The sequence below is a fragment of the Lagopus leucura genome, unplaced genomic scaffold (genome assembly GCF_019238085.1).
Source record: "Lagopus leucura isolate 7727_CA_CO unplaced genomic scaffold, USGS_WTPT01 Super-Scaffold_73, whole genome shotgun sequence".
In the NCBI taxonomy this organism is placed as follows: domain Eukaryota; kingdom Metazoa; phylum Chordata; class Aves; order Galliformes; family Phasianidae; genus Lagopus; species Lagopus leucura.
Window position 1 is genome coordinate 192999 of NW_024962252.1, and position 15073 is coordinate 208071.

At 43.3% G+C, this 15073-nt stretch overlaps 1 protein-coding gene across 8 annotated transcripts in view; it reads left to right on the top strand.

Moving 5' to 3' along the window:
* Positions 1 to 15073, top strand: part of ITSN2 (intersectin 2) — an 86804-nt gene that overhangs the window by 36769 nt on the left and 34962 nt on the right. For all 8 annotated transcript variants that reach the window (XR_006181876.1, XM_042888877.1, XM_042888883.1 and 5 more), the window contains exons 15-28: positions 1098 to 1185; positions 1792 to 1931; positions 4992 to 5128; positions 7123 to 7511; positions 8326 to 8447; positions 9324 to 9499; positions 9956 to 10100; positions 10402 to 10604; positions 11208 to 11272; positions 12047 to 12213; positions 12538 to 12583; positions 12774 to 12895; positions 13342 to 13438; positions 14266 to 14457. Coding sequence is in view for 7 of the 8 variants with exons in the window: in XM_042888877.1 (XP_042744811.1) it covers positions 1098 to 1185; positions 1792 to 1931; positions 4992 to 5128; positions 7123 to 7511; positions 8326 to 8447; positions 9324 to 9499; positions 9956 to 10100; positions 10402 to 10604; positions 11208 to 11272; positions 12047 to 12213; positions 12538 to 12583; positions 12774 to 12895; positions 13342 to 13438; positions 14266 to 14457 (2089 nt within the window). In the remaining variant the exon portion in view is untranslated. The remainder of the gene's footprint in view (positions 1 to 1097; positions 1186 to 1791; positions 1932 to 4991; positions 5129 to 7122; positions 7512 to 8325; positions 8448 to 9323; positions 9500 to 9955; positions 10101 to 10401; positions 10605 to 11207; positions 11273 to 12046; positions 12214 to 12537; positions 12584 to 12773; positions 12896 to 13341; positions 13439 to 14265; positions 14458 to 15073) is intronic.

A 15073-nucleotide genomic window follows, 5' to 3' on the forward strand; every position in this document is an offset into this window, starting at 1 on the left:
GTTTCCTAGGTCTTCTTTTCTCTCTTTCTTGAAAACAGGAGAGATGTTTTCTTTTATGAACTCACCAGGGACTTTGCCTGACAGTCACAACTTTCCAGATATGCTGGGGAGCAGCTTGGCACCCACAGCAGCCAGTTCTTCCAGGACCCTGGGATGCATATTGTTCAGCCCCGTAGACTTGTATGCATTCAGCCTCATGAGAAGGTTTTGGACTTGTTCTGCTCTTACAGTGAGGGGAAGGGGATTTTGCTCCCTCGTGCCCTGCCTAGACCTTTTGGCTCTTCATCAGACAGCCAGAAATTCTTACTCCCAAAGTTCAGGGTCCTGTCTCTGTTCTTTGCTAGGCCTGTATTCCTCGAGATCATGAACTCGGCCAGGCCATGTTCACTGCAGCCCATGCTGCCCCCAGCCTTAACCTCTTTCACGATCTCTGCGCTGGTGAGCATCAGATCCAGCAACTCTTCACCTCTGGTTAATCTGTCCAGTATTTGGACCAAGAAGTTATCCTCAGCAAACTCCAGGAGTCGCCTGGATTGCTTGCTGCCTGCTGTGTTGCTTTCCCAGCAGACATCTGGGTGGTTGAAGTCTTCATCAAGATGAGAGTCTGCCAGCACAACATTCCCTGCAGTTGAAGCAAGAAGGCCTCATGCACAGAATCCCCTTGTTCAGGCAGCCTGTAGTGGACCCTGACCACCAGATGTCCTTCATTGGTCTGGTCCTTGATTTTAACCCACAGGCTCTCAACTTGATGATCAGTTTCTGCAGCTCTTTGCAGTCTCTCTTCTTAACTTAGAGGGCAACTCCCCCACCCCTGTCCTGTTCCTTCTAAGAAGCTTGCAGCTCTGTTCTCATGATAGTTTCCACTTTTAATAAATCTATTAACTTCTTTTCCAACTGTGATACGATTTAAAGATTAAAAAGTTATTTGGTGTTAATGTTGTTCACACAGGGAGTATAGAAGTAGTTGTTCCTCCTCCCTGTAGTGCTAACTCGCATCCATGTTTCATTGAAGTGCCTTGGGGTTCTGTTTGAAAATTTTTGCACATTAATATATACACAGTATTAAAAATGTGTTATGTTCTCTTCAATATCTACAGGAGTATCAGAATAAGCTGACTTATTTAGTTCCTGAAAAGCAGTTGTTAAGTGAGAGAATTAAAAACGTTCAACTCGACAGCACTCAAAGTAAGTGCCTGCAGATGAGTCCTGGTTCACGTTGCTGGGTTTTTGTCATTTCATGTCATGCTGATTAAAAAAATAAGCTGTAGGATACAGAGGGGTCAATCCTGCCTTTGTTTTAATATCTTTTCAGTGAGAGCCACCTAAGAATTGTTGCATCTGTGTTCCTTTGCTTCTACTGTGTTGTGAATAAGAAGCAAACAAGCACATTTTTGTGAGAAACAAAGTTTGCTTAAAACTTCCTTTCTGCAGACTGTGCCATCCTCAGATACAATGATCCTTGTTACACAGTGTGTTTTTGGTAGCATTAAGTCAGGGGGGTTCATTAAAAGTTTACACTGATCTTTGTATCAAAGCACGCTGCAAATTCCTGCCTTCAGAAGGTTGCTATGAACTGATCCAGCATGATACAAAAAACCATTTGTAAAGCATTCCATGCTACACGTAATGCCTCTATGTGTCAGGTGGATGTTGGCCCCCTTCTTGGTGCTGTATGCAAACAGGGGGGTAAGTCAAAGGATTTTTGTAAGGAAGGAATTTGGGGATGTATGTATGTATGCTGGGGAGAAAATAACTTGATGAGAACAGAAAGTTGTTTGTCTTCTAATGCAGATGCAGGAATTGCTTCAGTGCAAAAGAAGTCTCTAGAAAAGGAAGAATTATGCCAAAGACTTAAGGAACAATTAGATGCCCTTGAGAAAGAAACTGCTGCTAAGCTTGCTGAAATGGATGCGTTTAACAGCCAGCTGAAGGTACGTGTGTTCTCTGACTGCGTACAGTGAGTCTATTTCTTCATCCATGTGGAAAGATTGCTGGCGCTTCCAAAAGGTCTTCCCAACTTTCAGTGTCACAAAAGAATGAACAGAAGTCTTGTAGCACAAGAAAAATTCATTTGAAGCTATCCCGATGTACTAAAATATCAACATCTAGCTGATCATTGCTTTGCATGAATCGACTGTTGCTCACTCTCAACCTTTGCTTTGGAATTGAGGTTTCTGAGGCTCTGGTTCTTTTTTTATGGGGTTATACAGTGTTGTTATGGGCTACAATCTTTGAATCGTGGAGTTTTAATTCCTGTTGGAAGGAGCGCAGGGTTTCACAGCACACTGCCCAGGACCCAGTAGCAGACTTAGGTGTTGTTCTGTAAGTCAGCATAGGCTGCTGCTTTGAGGATAAGGTGGTAAATGTTGACTGCTGGCCCTAAAACTACTTTTGTTTCAGCAGCAACTCTTGATGTACCTAAAAACGCACCCAGTGCTCAGGCATGCATCCACTTAACTTTATTTCCTGGTTTACTCTCAGTGGCAGTGATGTGAACTGTATTCCTACGCAGTGCATTTATGCTGGGCCAACGCGAGGGCTCTGCACTCGCCATCGAAAAGGACAGGGATTGAATTTGTAAGCACTGCTAAGAGTTTCTTTTCTTGGAAGAAGGACAGGCTGCATGAAACATCAGTGACGTGCAGTTTGAGTTCCTTGTATGCTTGCATGGCTTGCTGTGTTCAGTGGCTGCATCCGCTGTTTAGTCTGCCCTAAAAAATGTTTTCCAAAATACAGTGCAAAGATTAATTAGCTTTTTATCTGCCTTATCTTACAGTGTGACAGTATGGATGATTCTGTTCTTCAGTGCCTTTTGTCTCTGCTAAGCTGTCTCAACAACCTCTTCCTCTTACTTAAGGTTATTTTCTAATCTTTGGCTCTTTTGCTTTTTAATTATTTCGCATTTTTTTTCTCTGCTTACCCTTTCTGTTTGGATATGTAACTTATGTTAAAGAAATTTTCCTAAAAGAAAACCAGTAGTTTTGTTCTTTCTGCTAGCTTTTAAATCCTCATAAAGATGTACAATTTTGTTTACCTGCTTAGAAAGCCAAGCTGCAAAGTGATGATAGCTATTTTATTTCTTAATGGACTGTGTTTAAGTTGTTTTACTCAACTGTTTCTTTTTAGTTAAGGTAACATCAACAAAAAGAGCACTGTGTAAGATGGAAGCAGTGTCTTCTCCTTGCTTTCCATCTGTTGCTCTCTCTGTGTCTCACCATGTCTAGTTCATGCACCTGAAGCTGGGAATCACAAAATCATAGAATGGTTGGATTGGAAGGGACCTCAAGGATCATGAAGCTCCAACCCCCTGCCACATGCAGGGCCACCAACCTCCCCATTTCATAGCAGCCCAGGCTGCCCAGGGCCCCATCCAACCTGGCCTTGGACACCTCCAGGGATGGACGGGGCATCCACAGCCTCTCTGGGCAGCTGTTCCAGCACCTCACCACTCTCTCTGTAAAGAACTTCCCCTGACATCCAACCTAAAGCTTCCCTCCCTCAACTTCAAACCATTTCCCCTTGTCCTGCTGTTATCTGCCCTTTCAAAGAGTTGATTCCCCTCCTGTTTGTAGGCTCCCTTTAGGTACTGAAGCCTTCTTTTCTCCAGGCTGAACAAACCCAGCTCCCTCAGCTTGTCTTTGTAGGGGAGGTGCTCTGGCCCTCAAGTCATGTATATGGAGTCAGGCATGTGAATCCTGAGTTTGGGACTGAAGTGGTGTCAGTGCCCAGGTGATGACATGCCACAGCGACAGCCATGCTTTTAAACCTGCAGATTAACCCTGCACTAAAACTTGCTTCCTGTTTTTCCTCCATGCTGCTTTTGTCTGCTAGTGTCAGAAATCTGGCTTGGGTTTTTTCCTTCTTAAATCAAAGATATGAGAGTTTGTTTCCATAGCAATCCTCAGTTTCTGTGTAGCATGAGAAAATATTTTCAACTGAATACATTTGGGAAAAAAACAGTAGCAAGTAGATGTGTTTGAGACTTTCACTGGCACAGAAATCTTGTTCATAGGAATTGCAGTTTTCTCAGGCACTGTGATTGTGGTTGGCAGTGCTTACTGTGGTGGGAACAGATCACTGATAACTGCTTTATTTGCATTTCATATCAGATACAGAAAGGCAGAGTGCACCTGTAGCTCAGTGTGTGTCAGTAGGATTCCTCATGGTAGTGTGACGTCTAGCTTTGTACTGTGACAAAATAAGTTCTTGAGGTACTCAAATTGTTGCTGGTTTTCTTTCCTGTAAATGTAATTATCCCAAAGATTCATGCTCTGTGTTCTGTGAAAATGTCCATTATCAGAGGGAGGTGAAATAGGAACTGAAGAATGTGCCCCCAAAAGTAGAAGTTCATAGAGGAAGAAGGCAGTGTGAGTGTTAGGCTGTAGCTGCCTGCAATGGTAAGCCTACTGAGGATGTTCTTAAGCTTTTTGATTGAGTTATGGAACTGATCCCTCCTATTCTGCTCAAATAATTCCAGTCTTCCATTTGCATGCAGCAATTTGTTGTTGTGTTTTACAATTGGGAATAGAGAGAAAGAACAGAAACGTTGCAAAGGGGGGGGATGCTGGGGGTGTATTCTCAGCTTTATGGCATTGTGTTGGCTTTCAGTTGAAGCCTGCCTCTCCAACAGTGTGTTTTGTGGTTGTTCAGAGCGTGCTTCGCTGTCGTCTTTGTCCTTACACAGTGTTGTATGGAAACGTGACGCTTCTCCCTGTTTCCTGTCACATTTGCTGTTTCCAGCAGGTGTTTGTCTGAAGGGCGCTTTGAAAGCCCGAGTTCTATGAAAGGACTTGCAAACCTGCCAGCTGTTTTCATGCTTCAGTTTGTTTGACTCTGCAGTGACCTTCAAGGACTGTTAAGAACTCAGTGTTACGTTGTTCATTTGTATGGATAAAATAATAGTTTGGTTCACGAAGCGTTACAGTGCTCGGGTGCTTCCTAAAAGATTGGTTTCATTTCTTATGATGTACTTTATTGTGTTTCCTTATTAGGACCTGAGAGAAAGCTACAGCACGCAGCAATTAGCCTTGGAGCAGCTCCATAAGATCAAACAGAGCAAAATAAGAGAGGTAGAGAAAAGAAGAGCCGAACTTGCGCAGAAAAAGCGGCTGGAAGATGAAGCTGCAAGGTACCATGTCTTAAAGTGTGTCAGCATAGCAGTTTTTAGAGCAAAGGAGTGCCAGGGTGTCTTTCAGGTACTGATTTTAATACACAGGAAGTATAATTGGCAAAAATACATCCTGCTTAGTTGCCTTGAGAAAAGCAGTTTAAATGGAGTACCACCAATACAAGGCGTTCTGCATTTCCTTTTTCTGATCTATTTTTATCTTTTCGTGGAATTTAGAAACTCAGGTGTGAAGGGCAAATAAACCAAGCAACACTTTTTCTATTAACATTTTAGCTTCTTTTGTCATAGAATCATAGAATGGCCTGGGTTGAAAAGGCCCACAGTGCTCATCCAGTTCCAACCCCCTGCTGTGTGCAGGTCACCAACCAGCAGCCCAGGCTGCCCAGAGCCACATCCAGCCTGGCCTTGAATGCCTGCAGGGATGGGGCATCCACAGCCTCCTTGGGCAACCTGTTCCAGTGCCTCACCACCCTCTGGGGGAAAAACTTCCTCCTGATATCCAACCTAAACCTCCCCTGTCTCAGTTTAAAACCATTCCCCTTGTCCTATCACTGTTCATCCTTTAAACAGCCGTTCTCCTCCTGTTTTTACGCTCCCTTCAAGTACTTGAAGGTCACAATGAGGTCTCCCTGTAGTCTTCTCTTCTCCAAGCTAAACAAGCCCAGTTCCCTCACCCTTTCCTCACAGGAGAGGTGCTCCAGCCCCCTGATCATCTCAGTGCCCTCCTCTGGACCTGCTCTAAGAGCTCTATGTCCTTCATGTCCTGGGGGCCCCAGGCCTGGTTGTAGTACTGCAGATAGATAATTCTCACACATCTGCAATTCCTCATGTTTTCTCCTTGTTTTGTTACCTTTGGAAAGTTCTTAAATATTTCCTTAAAATCACTTCTTCTTGAGTAGTAGTAGTAGTAGTGGTAGTAGTTCTTTGTTGTGTATATTCATTCTATTGTGAGATGGTACTTACACAGTAGGGAGGACATTGACTTCTTAAGTCATCAAATCATTCAGGTTGGAAAAGACCTCAGATCCCCAAACCCAACCCCAACCCACCCCTCCATGCCCACTGCCCACGTCCCTCCGTGCCACATCCCCACATCTCTGGAACGCCTCCAGGGACGGTGACCCCACCACCTCCCTGTGCAGCTGTGCCACTGCCTGTGTTAATCTTGGGAACTCAGTAACTTACATTTTTAACTTAAGTTTGATTTCTGTTTTAGGAGGAGGACCAGAACGTTAGGATAGGTCTTTGAGCAAATCATTTCAGCAGCCCTGGTTCATGTACGAAGTGCTGGTTTTGCGCTGCTCAGCTGGTACTGAGAAATCAAGCTTTTCCGTTGTTGCCTCTTGCTTTTTCATTCCCAATAAGTGTAGTTTCTCTTGTGTTGCTGACTAAGAAACAGTAGTTTTTGGGCTTTTAAACTTGCTGTCCTAAGATGCCACTGTTTTTCTCCTCTCCTGACTCTCTGCTACCCATTTTATCCTTAGTAGCTGAAGAGTGTGGCAGCGGTGGTGCAATAAACACTGAGTAGGTGCTGAAAACAGAGAGCTAAAGCAACAAAGGTAGCATGCAAAGACTATTCCTATGGTTATAACAGAACGTAATTTTACTACTCATCTATTTGGAAATCTTACTTTTCAGTCATGGGGCTTGGAAGCTTGTTGCCATGGTGGGCAGCTTCAAGCCACCCTTATTAAATGAATGCACTTCTGTCTTGCTTGTGTGTAGGCGAGCAGAAGTGTACGAGGAGGCAGGTATCTGTGTGGCAGTCCCCTGTACTAAGAATTCAAATCCATTTATTACTTACACGTGGGATATCCTGGCACTCTTGTGTAGATAAAGCAGTCTCCTGTGGAAGAGCTGATTGTCCAGTGAGAAAAGTGACTGATATCATAGATTCAGATTCGTTTACAAGTCCACTTGATTATTCTGTGAATAGAATCTCTTTCAATTCTAGATGAATGTTCTCCTACTTCTTTCTCATTTCCTTTTTTAAGGAAAGCAAAAAGGGAGAAGGAGAACCGATGGCAGGAAAATATCCGAAGGGAAGAGGAGGAGAAGAAGAAGCGATTAGAGGAGGAGAGAATGCAGGAAAAGGTTCAGGAAAAGCTTCATGAAGAGGAGGAGAAAAATAAGCAAGCTGGGATCTTGAGAGAAAAAGAACAACGGCAGAGGCAACTGGAGGAAGAGAAAAGAAGGCAAGAACAAATTGCAAAAGAAGCTGAGGAGAGGCGTAAGCAGAATGAAGAAATAAAAAAGATAAAAGAAGCCACCACTTCTCATGAGGCAGAGAAATGTGCTGCTAAATTAAACATAAGTGAGAAGTTTGGAGATCTGTTGAAACCAACAGAGGGTAAAAGTCTTAAGCCACCCTGGACCAATGAAGGTAATCTTAGTTAGATTGTTGCCTTGGTGGTTCTTGTTTTCCTAAGTCATTTTTCATTCCTTAGGTGTATTACTGTGACGCCGTGGCACTTACTGCCTCGTGTTATAAGCAAAACACAACGTTCCATGTCTTTAGTTAGCTGTAAATCATCCTATTGATCCAGTTTGTCTTTATCAGTTTCTCAGTGGTAATGAGAAGACGGTTGGACTGGGTGATCGTTTCCAACCTTGTGATTCTGTGATTTGCTCCGTTTTTGCCACCAATGGCCCCAATGGCAAATCTTCCAGGGATTGTGGCTAACAAAGTGTAGGTATTGTTGGAAGCAGAACTACTGTAGCTTTTTTGTAAGGCCTGATCTCTCTGTCATTAAAGCAGAAGGCTAACATGGAGCTTTGTCAGGTGGTGAGTGGATGCACAGGTAACCCTCAGTGATTTGTTAACACTGAAATCCGCTGCTTTTTGCACCATTCAGTGCCTCTGCTTAACAAAAAAAGAACTGAAGTCAACCTGGCTTTCTCTGTAGGTATTCAGAAATCCTTGTTTAACAATATTTTCCCGGAAGGTGACTTTACTGCAACTCAGCTTTCTTTAGTTCTTGCCAGTTCTCATTAGCCAGTTTAATTAACTGAGTTTAGTGAGAACCAACTGGGGTGCTGAAAGATAGAATCATAGAATGGCCTGGGTTGAAAAGGACCGCAGTGATCATTAGTTTCAACCTCCCTGCTGTGTGCAGGGTCACCAACCAGCAGACCAGGCTGCCCAGAGCCACATCCAGCCTGGCCTTGAATGATGATGAGTTTTCTTATCATTTCAGGCAACGCCATCAGTGCTTCAGAATCCAGGAATTCTGTTGCCTTTGTGAATTACAGAGCTTTGTATCCGTTTGAGGCGAGGAATCATGATGAGATGAGCTTTAATACTGGAGATATAATTCAGGTGAGATTTGCCATTTGTACTTCACACTTCACAAAACAGTTCCCTTCTGACCCTCAGAGGAAACAAAAGTGGTTTGTGTTGTTTTGGCTTCCTTTTCAGACACAATTAGCTGTTGAACTGCAGCTGTCTTATTTTAGAAATACACCAGCAGCCACCACCTCCTCTTCTACCGCCAACCTCAACTAAGCTGACTGGCTGCTGGGATTTGGTTAGCTGCTAATTTTAGCCTGTTTTTTCTTCCTCTGCCTTTGATGATAGGCAGCACGATGGAGACCTCCATACTGACATGGGTGTGTAGCACAAATGCTCCACGCTTAATCATTACAGTAAACAAGAAAATTTTTGGATGCCTTGTGAATAAAGTTATTGGAGGCTCAGCACATTTTTGTCTTTTATTAAAAAATTAAGATTACTGAGAAATATTTGGGCTTCCTCACTTAAGAGCAGCACAGCTCTTAAAACTGCACCAGTTTTCATGTGCTGCTTGGCTGGCCAGCCACTGATTCTTGGCCATGCAGTTGAAATTGCAACACATCATAATGGCAAGCCAGAATTACTCCTGGCGTCGTCTGTGGACCCTCAGTGTTGTGTGGTTTTGGGCCCCATTTGAAGGCAACACCTGAGGCTGTCCCTGCTTGCCTCCACAAGTCACTGAGTTGCTCTGTTACCTGGGGAGCTGCTGGAGACACAGCACAGCTGCATCACCACCGGTGTGTAATCAGCTCAACTCTGGGAGGAGACAGAATTGCAAATGCTGCCCCTGCGAGTGCTGCTCGTGCTGTTTGGTCTACCAGTGGGTGCTGACATGTGATAGATATCCTGTTGTTTCACACTGCAAATTATGTTTTCTTTGTATTTTTATCCTCCTGTCCGTAGGTTGATGAAAAAAATGTTGGAGAGCCTGGCTGGCTTTATGGGAGCTTCCAAGGACGTATTGGTTGGTTTCCGTGCAATTATGTGGAAAGAATACCAGAAGGAGAAAAAGCTTTGTCTCCAAAGAAGGCCTTACTTCCTCCTACAGTATCTTTATCTACTACCTCAGCTACTTCAGAGTGAGTTTTGTTATATTTGTGTTCAGATTGCTTGTTCAGAGTTAAGGCAATGTGCTGCGTGGTGTCAGTGATATTTTAAAAGAAGAGAACTTACTGAAAAACCTATTGGAAAGTCACAGCTTGCATATTTTAAGTATTTGATAGGCTTTTTTTTCATTGTGTAGAATATGGAATGGCCTGGGTTGCAAAGGAGCACAGTGCTCATCTGGTTCCAACCCCCTGCTACATGCGGGGTTGCCAACCAGCAGCCCAGGCTGCCCAGAGCCACATCCAGCCTGGCCTTGAATGCCTGCAGGGATGGGGCATCCACAACTAGTACAAGTAGATACAAGTAGTATCCACAAGTAGTATTACTTGTTTGTATCTATATTTAAAAAAAAAAAGAAGTGATTTTACGTGAAGTGCTTTTAAAATGAAAAGTGCTGTGTGTTTATTACGTCTGTCTTCAATCTGCAGACCACTTTCACCAAGCAGATCTGTAGAAGAGTCAGATTACCAGAACGTACATTTCTCCAGCCTGAACGTTAATGCAGCGTGGCAACAGAAGTCAGCTTTTACCCGCACTGTGTCCCCTGGATCTGTGTCACCCATTCATGGACAGGTACATTCTGTGTTGTGACATAATTCCACCCATCCATGGAGTGGGGACCAAAAGGGCACGTGCAGTGCGTTTCTGAGTTAGGATAGTTTCACCTGTAGTTAAAGACACAAGGTGTTTGTGAGATAGGAAACAGTGGAGGTTGTTTCTTAGTCACCTCTGTAAATCATTGACCAGACAAGAAAAAAAAAATAACAGTTAGGAATGAACTTGCTTGGACTGCAATAACTGATGCATCAATGCATGTTTAACACCCACACCAGTGAGGGTGAGTGCGAACACATCTCTGCTTCTGTCTTACCAGGGGCAGCCCGTCGAGAACTTGAAAGCACAAGCACTTTGCTCTTGGACTGCAAAAAAAGATAACCACTTGAACTTCTCCAAAAATGATATCATTTCTGTCCTGGAGCAGCAGGAAAACTGGTGGTTTGGAGAGGTGCATGGAGGAAGGGGTTGGTTTCCCAAGTCTTATGTCAAGCTCTTACCTGGAAGTGAGAAGAAAGAGGAGTAAGTGTAACTTTGGCTAGTATTTTATTTGGCAGTTTGCAGAGGGAGGTGTTCCAGGGTGCAAAGTGATTGCAGTGCAGATTCTGAATGCTCTTTGATTACACTGATTTACACTTTTATTATTTCATTCTTGGAAGCCAATTAATGTTGGGCTCACTGCTGTGTAAATAAACAGCCTTACAAGGTGAGTGCTGTGAAAAGTCAGCGGTGGCTGATGATTCATCAGGGTATTTACTGAAGTCTGGTTAATGCTGGGGTGGCTGCACCATTGTGTGTGAGTTGTTCTCATCGTGTTATGATGAAAGTTCTTAGAAATACTACAGAATGAGAGAATTTGGGCAAAAATCTTTATGGATGTGAACAATTGGTAAATAATACTTTCTAGTTTTATAGTATGACATCGATCTTTGGGGTGTGGTGTGCTCTTGGTTGCTGCTCAGGTCTTAAAACCAGTGATATCTGTCACCTTTTTAAAAGTGGAGGGAACTTCTGTAATGAAAAAATAGCAACTTGGGGACACTCAAGCGAGCTTAGGCTCATCCTAATAAAGAGATGTGTTGGTCAGCAGTTTGATTATTCAAACATCCTTTTTAATTTCTGCAGACCAGAAGCTGTTTATGCAGCAGTAAAGAAGAAGTCCAGTGCACAGCTCTACCCAGCGGGAGAAGGTAAGAGTGAATAACAGTGTGTGATGGAGCTGAAATATGTGAGACGTGTCTGAGCAATTCCTGTAGTGCTTGTCCAGAAAATACAGTGCAAACGCTGAGCTATTGTTAGGAGAATCCAAAAATGAGAACTTCAGTAATATTTGTAATTAATTCAGGTTGAGCGTAGCCATCTTGGTTTTGGTTGGTTGGGTTTGATTTTGTTTGATTGCTTGTGTTGTTTGTTTGTTTTTTTTTGCTTCCTACAATTGGGTGTAAGTTCCCCAGGCTTCTGCTTATCTGCAGTCTGTTCCAAGTGTGGTAACTCACTGCCAAATTCATATCTGTAAAACGTTGTGTATCCTTAAGTCAGAGGTGTGAGCACAAGGCAAGCTGTGATAGCAGTCTGTAAGGTAGGGTTGCTTCACAGGCTTGCCAGGACATTCAAGGGAGGTTTAGGTTGGATCTTAGGAGGAAGTTTTTCCCCCAGAGGGTGGTGAGGCACTGGAACAGGTTGCCCAAGGAGGCTGTGGATGCCCCATCCCTGCAGGCATTCAAGGCCAGGCTGGATGTGGCTCTGGGCAGCCTGGGCTGCTGGTTGGTGACCTGCACACAGCAGGGGGTTGGAACTGGATGAGCACTGTGGGCCTTTGCAACCCAGGCCAGTCTATGATTCTGTGATGTGATCCACACTATGGACACCATGAGGGGTGCTGACATCCAAGATGTTTGTGTCTGATGGACTTTTATCCTCGTATCTGAAACTGTTCTCTCCACCCCTATGTGCTGTTTGTGCAGAGTACGTTGCACTGTATTCCTATTCAAGCTCTGAGCCTGGAGACTTGACTTTCACTGAAGGTGAGGAAATCCTGGTGACCCACAAGGAAGGGGAATGGTGGACAGGGAGCATTGATGACAGAACTGGGATCTTCCCCTCCAATTATGTCAGACCAAAGGATCAAGAAGTGAGTTCTTACTTCAAGTCTTGCGTAACTCGTGATGCTTTTTTCTGTTTCAGTGTGTTTCTGTTCTTGATACCTGTTACTGATATGCTGATGTTAAGCAGAGATTAAATTGCTTGATAGAAAGAGGATCCTAGGGGACTCGAGTCCCAGATTGCTCTAACCACAGTGTCCCATTGCTGCTCTTGGTGCAGGATCTTGGTGTTTTGTTAAATTAAGGCTCAGAGTTGAAGCCTCCGTCTACGTGGCACATGCTTAAAAACAGGGTAAATAAACTCCACTGGATTTATTAAACATGAAAAGAATATTGTTGTGTCTTTGTTACAGGGTTCTAGTAATGCTGGCAAAACTGGAACAATAAATAAGAAACCTGGTGAGTGCGTTACAACTTTTCACCATTTTGGACTGTGTTTTAAGTGATTAATAAGGCATGTGTGTTCATAGCAGTGTTCTAAGGTCTGCCAGTGTGCTTGCTTACAAGAGAAATAGCAGCTTCTTTCTTTGGAAGTAGCCCTTATCGTAGTGAAAGTATAACAAAGACAATTCATATGCTTTCTTTTCAGAAATTGCTCAGGTGACTACTGCTTATGCTGCATCAGGAAGTGAACAGCTTAGTCTTGCTCCTGGGCAGCTCATACTTATCCTGAAGAAAAATGCTAGCGGATGGTGGCAAGGAGAGCTGCAGGTGAGTGATTGGAGGAACAGTCATTGTGGCTTGATGAGCAGCAGTGAGGGGTTGTTTGGTTCAATTTGAGATGAGCCGCTGAGTAGAGCGCTCTGAAAGCTGGTTGGAAAGTGGCAGTACCTCATTTGAGACTCTTTAATTGATGTGTAAGTGGAATTTTCGTAGAGCAGATATATAGCCCTACTGTGAAATGGTGCACTGAAATAATTAGCTGCACTTAAAACCTTTGAATGTACAGATTTGTGAGAGCATATTAAGATGCAGCTTTATTTGAGTTTGGTTGTTTCATCCTTTAGCCAGATCTTAGCTTCTGAGATGCTTAGTGCTTAATTGCTGTTGAAAGACCAACTTTGTTTTCCATAGGCAGAGCTGTGTGATGCATCTGTTGTGTTTTTCCAATCCTTATGCTGTTTTGTTTCTTGACTGTGTAATAACCATTTCTACAGGCAAGAGGGAAAAAGAGACAGAAAGGATGGTTCCCTGCCAGCCATGTGAAGTTACTGGGTCCGAGCAGTGAGCGAACCACATCTGCTGCCCCCTCAGGTGAAAAAATGGTTTTATTTGTATTTCATTTCACTTCTGTTATTGAACTGCTTGGATTGTTCACATACTAATTTGAATTAACACTGTGTTTAATGGCTTTATCTTGCTGTGCTTTGCTGTAGAAGGTGAAGTCCTAGTCGGAATCTGAGTCTTTTGGCATGTGTCCTTCAGATTTAATCTCTGTCCACAAAAGGGAAAATCTCCCATGTGTTTACAGCGATCCTGCATGGGGTCCCTGCCCCAGCCTATACTATTTGTAAGGCTCTTTAATTTTCCTGCCTGCACTGCAGAACCAAACTCAGTTCATTGGTAAACTCCTTCTTGCCAAAACCCTACAGAAAACAAGCAGTCATTGGCAAGCACCTTGGAATTCCATGCAGTGCTCTTTGTAAGAAGGAAACTGAGCTGCACATCCCACAGTGTATTTTTCATTTCGATTCCTGAGTACAAATGAGATGATTTCACAGAAGAGTAGCTTTTCTGGTTGTGTGGAGCTCCCCACAGCCATGCTTTGGTTGTACCTGGTTGTCTGGACAAGTCTTCCTTTTGCTGGAACTTGCAGCACATGATGAGCAGTGCACGCTTCCTTTGCTGCATTTTTCTTACAAGTAGAACCTGCAAGGTGACCAAACTCGCTTTCTGTGCTGAGCCAAGGGAAGACAGAAGTAAACTTGATTCCTTAGCAAGCTGTGATCATGTCTGGTGTTTTTCTTCTGTAGCAGTTCATGTGAAATTGTTGTTTCTTTCCTGTGTCTGTGCAAAATACTGAAAAACTGCCTTACTGTTTTGTGTCACAGCATCCTGCTAACTTTGCTTTTTCTTCATAGTGTGTCAAGTAATAGCAATGTATGATTACATGGCAAACAATGAAGACGAGCTCAGCTTCTCCAAAGGGCAGCTTATTAACGTGCTGAGCAAAGATGATGCTGACTGGTGGCAAGGAGAACTCAATGGTGTGACAGGTCTCTTCCCTTCCAACTACGTGAAGATGACCACAGATTCTGATCCAAGTCAGCAGTGTAAGCAACAATTTTATTAAAAACCATTTTGTTTCTTTCTTTCAAAAGTGCATTACTGTTCTTTTGCTTTGAACTTGGAATTTTGAGTTCCACGCGTCAACTGAAGTTATTGGGATTTTAAATACTCCTTTCTTTAAATACTTTTCTTTGGAACTCTGTACTTGAAATACTTCTCTGTTTAACCTGCAAATAACCATCAGATCACCAACAGCCAAAGTGCAGTAGTGAGAGTGTGAGGGTGAGCTAGGGCAATACATCTGGGGGGTGTCCACCTAAAAGAGAGGCTGACGTACAGATATCTGGTGTTTGATAGCTGGTGCTGACTGGAAGCCAGTACAAGAGCATTACGCTTCATTGCAGGGCTTCCACAAGTTTCATAAACCACGAAGAAAGTGTCTGCTGTAGTCTTCTTTAACTTAAATTTAACAGTTTGTCAATTCAGTAAAAGTAGTCACAAAGGATTTAAGAAAAAAGAAAATTCTAGCATTAACAAGTGAAGTAATCTGTGGTAGATGTGTCAGTCCTGGCTCACAACTGCTCCTGTCCAGCTCTGATCAATGAGGTGTATGTATTAAAACAACGTTAAGCTGAAAATCAGCAGCAGCAGCCTGAGACC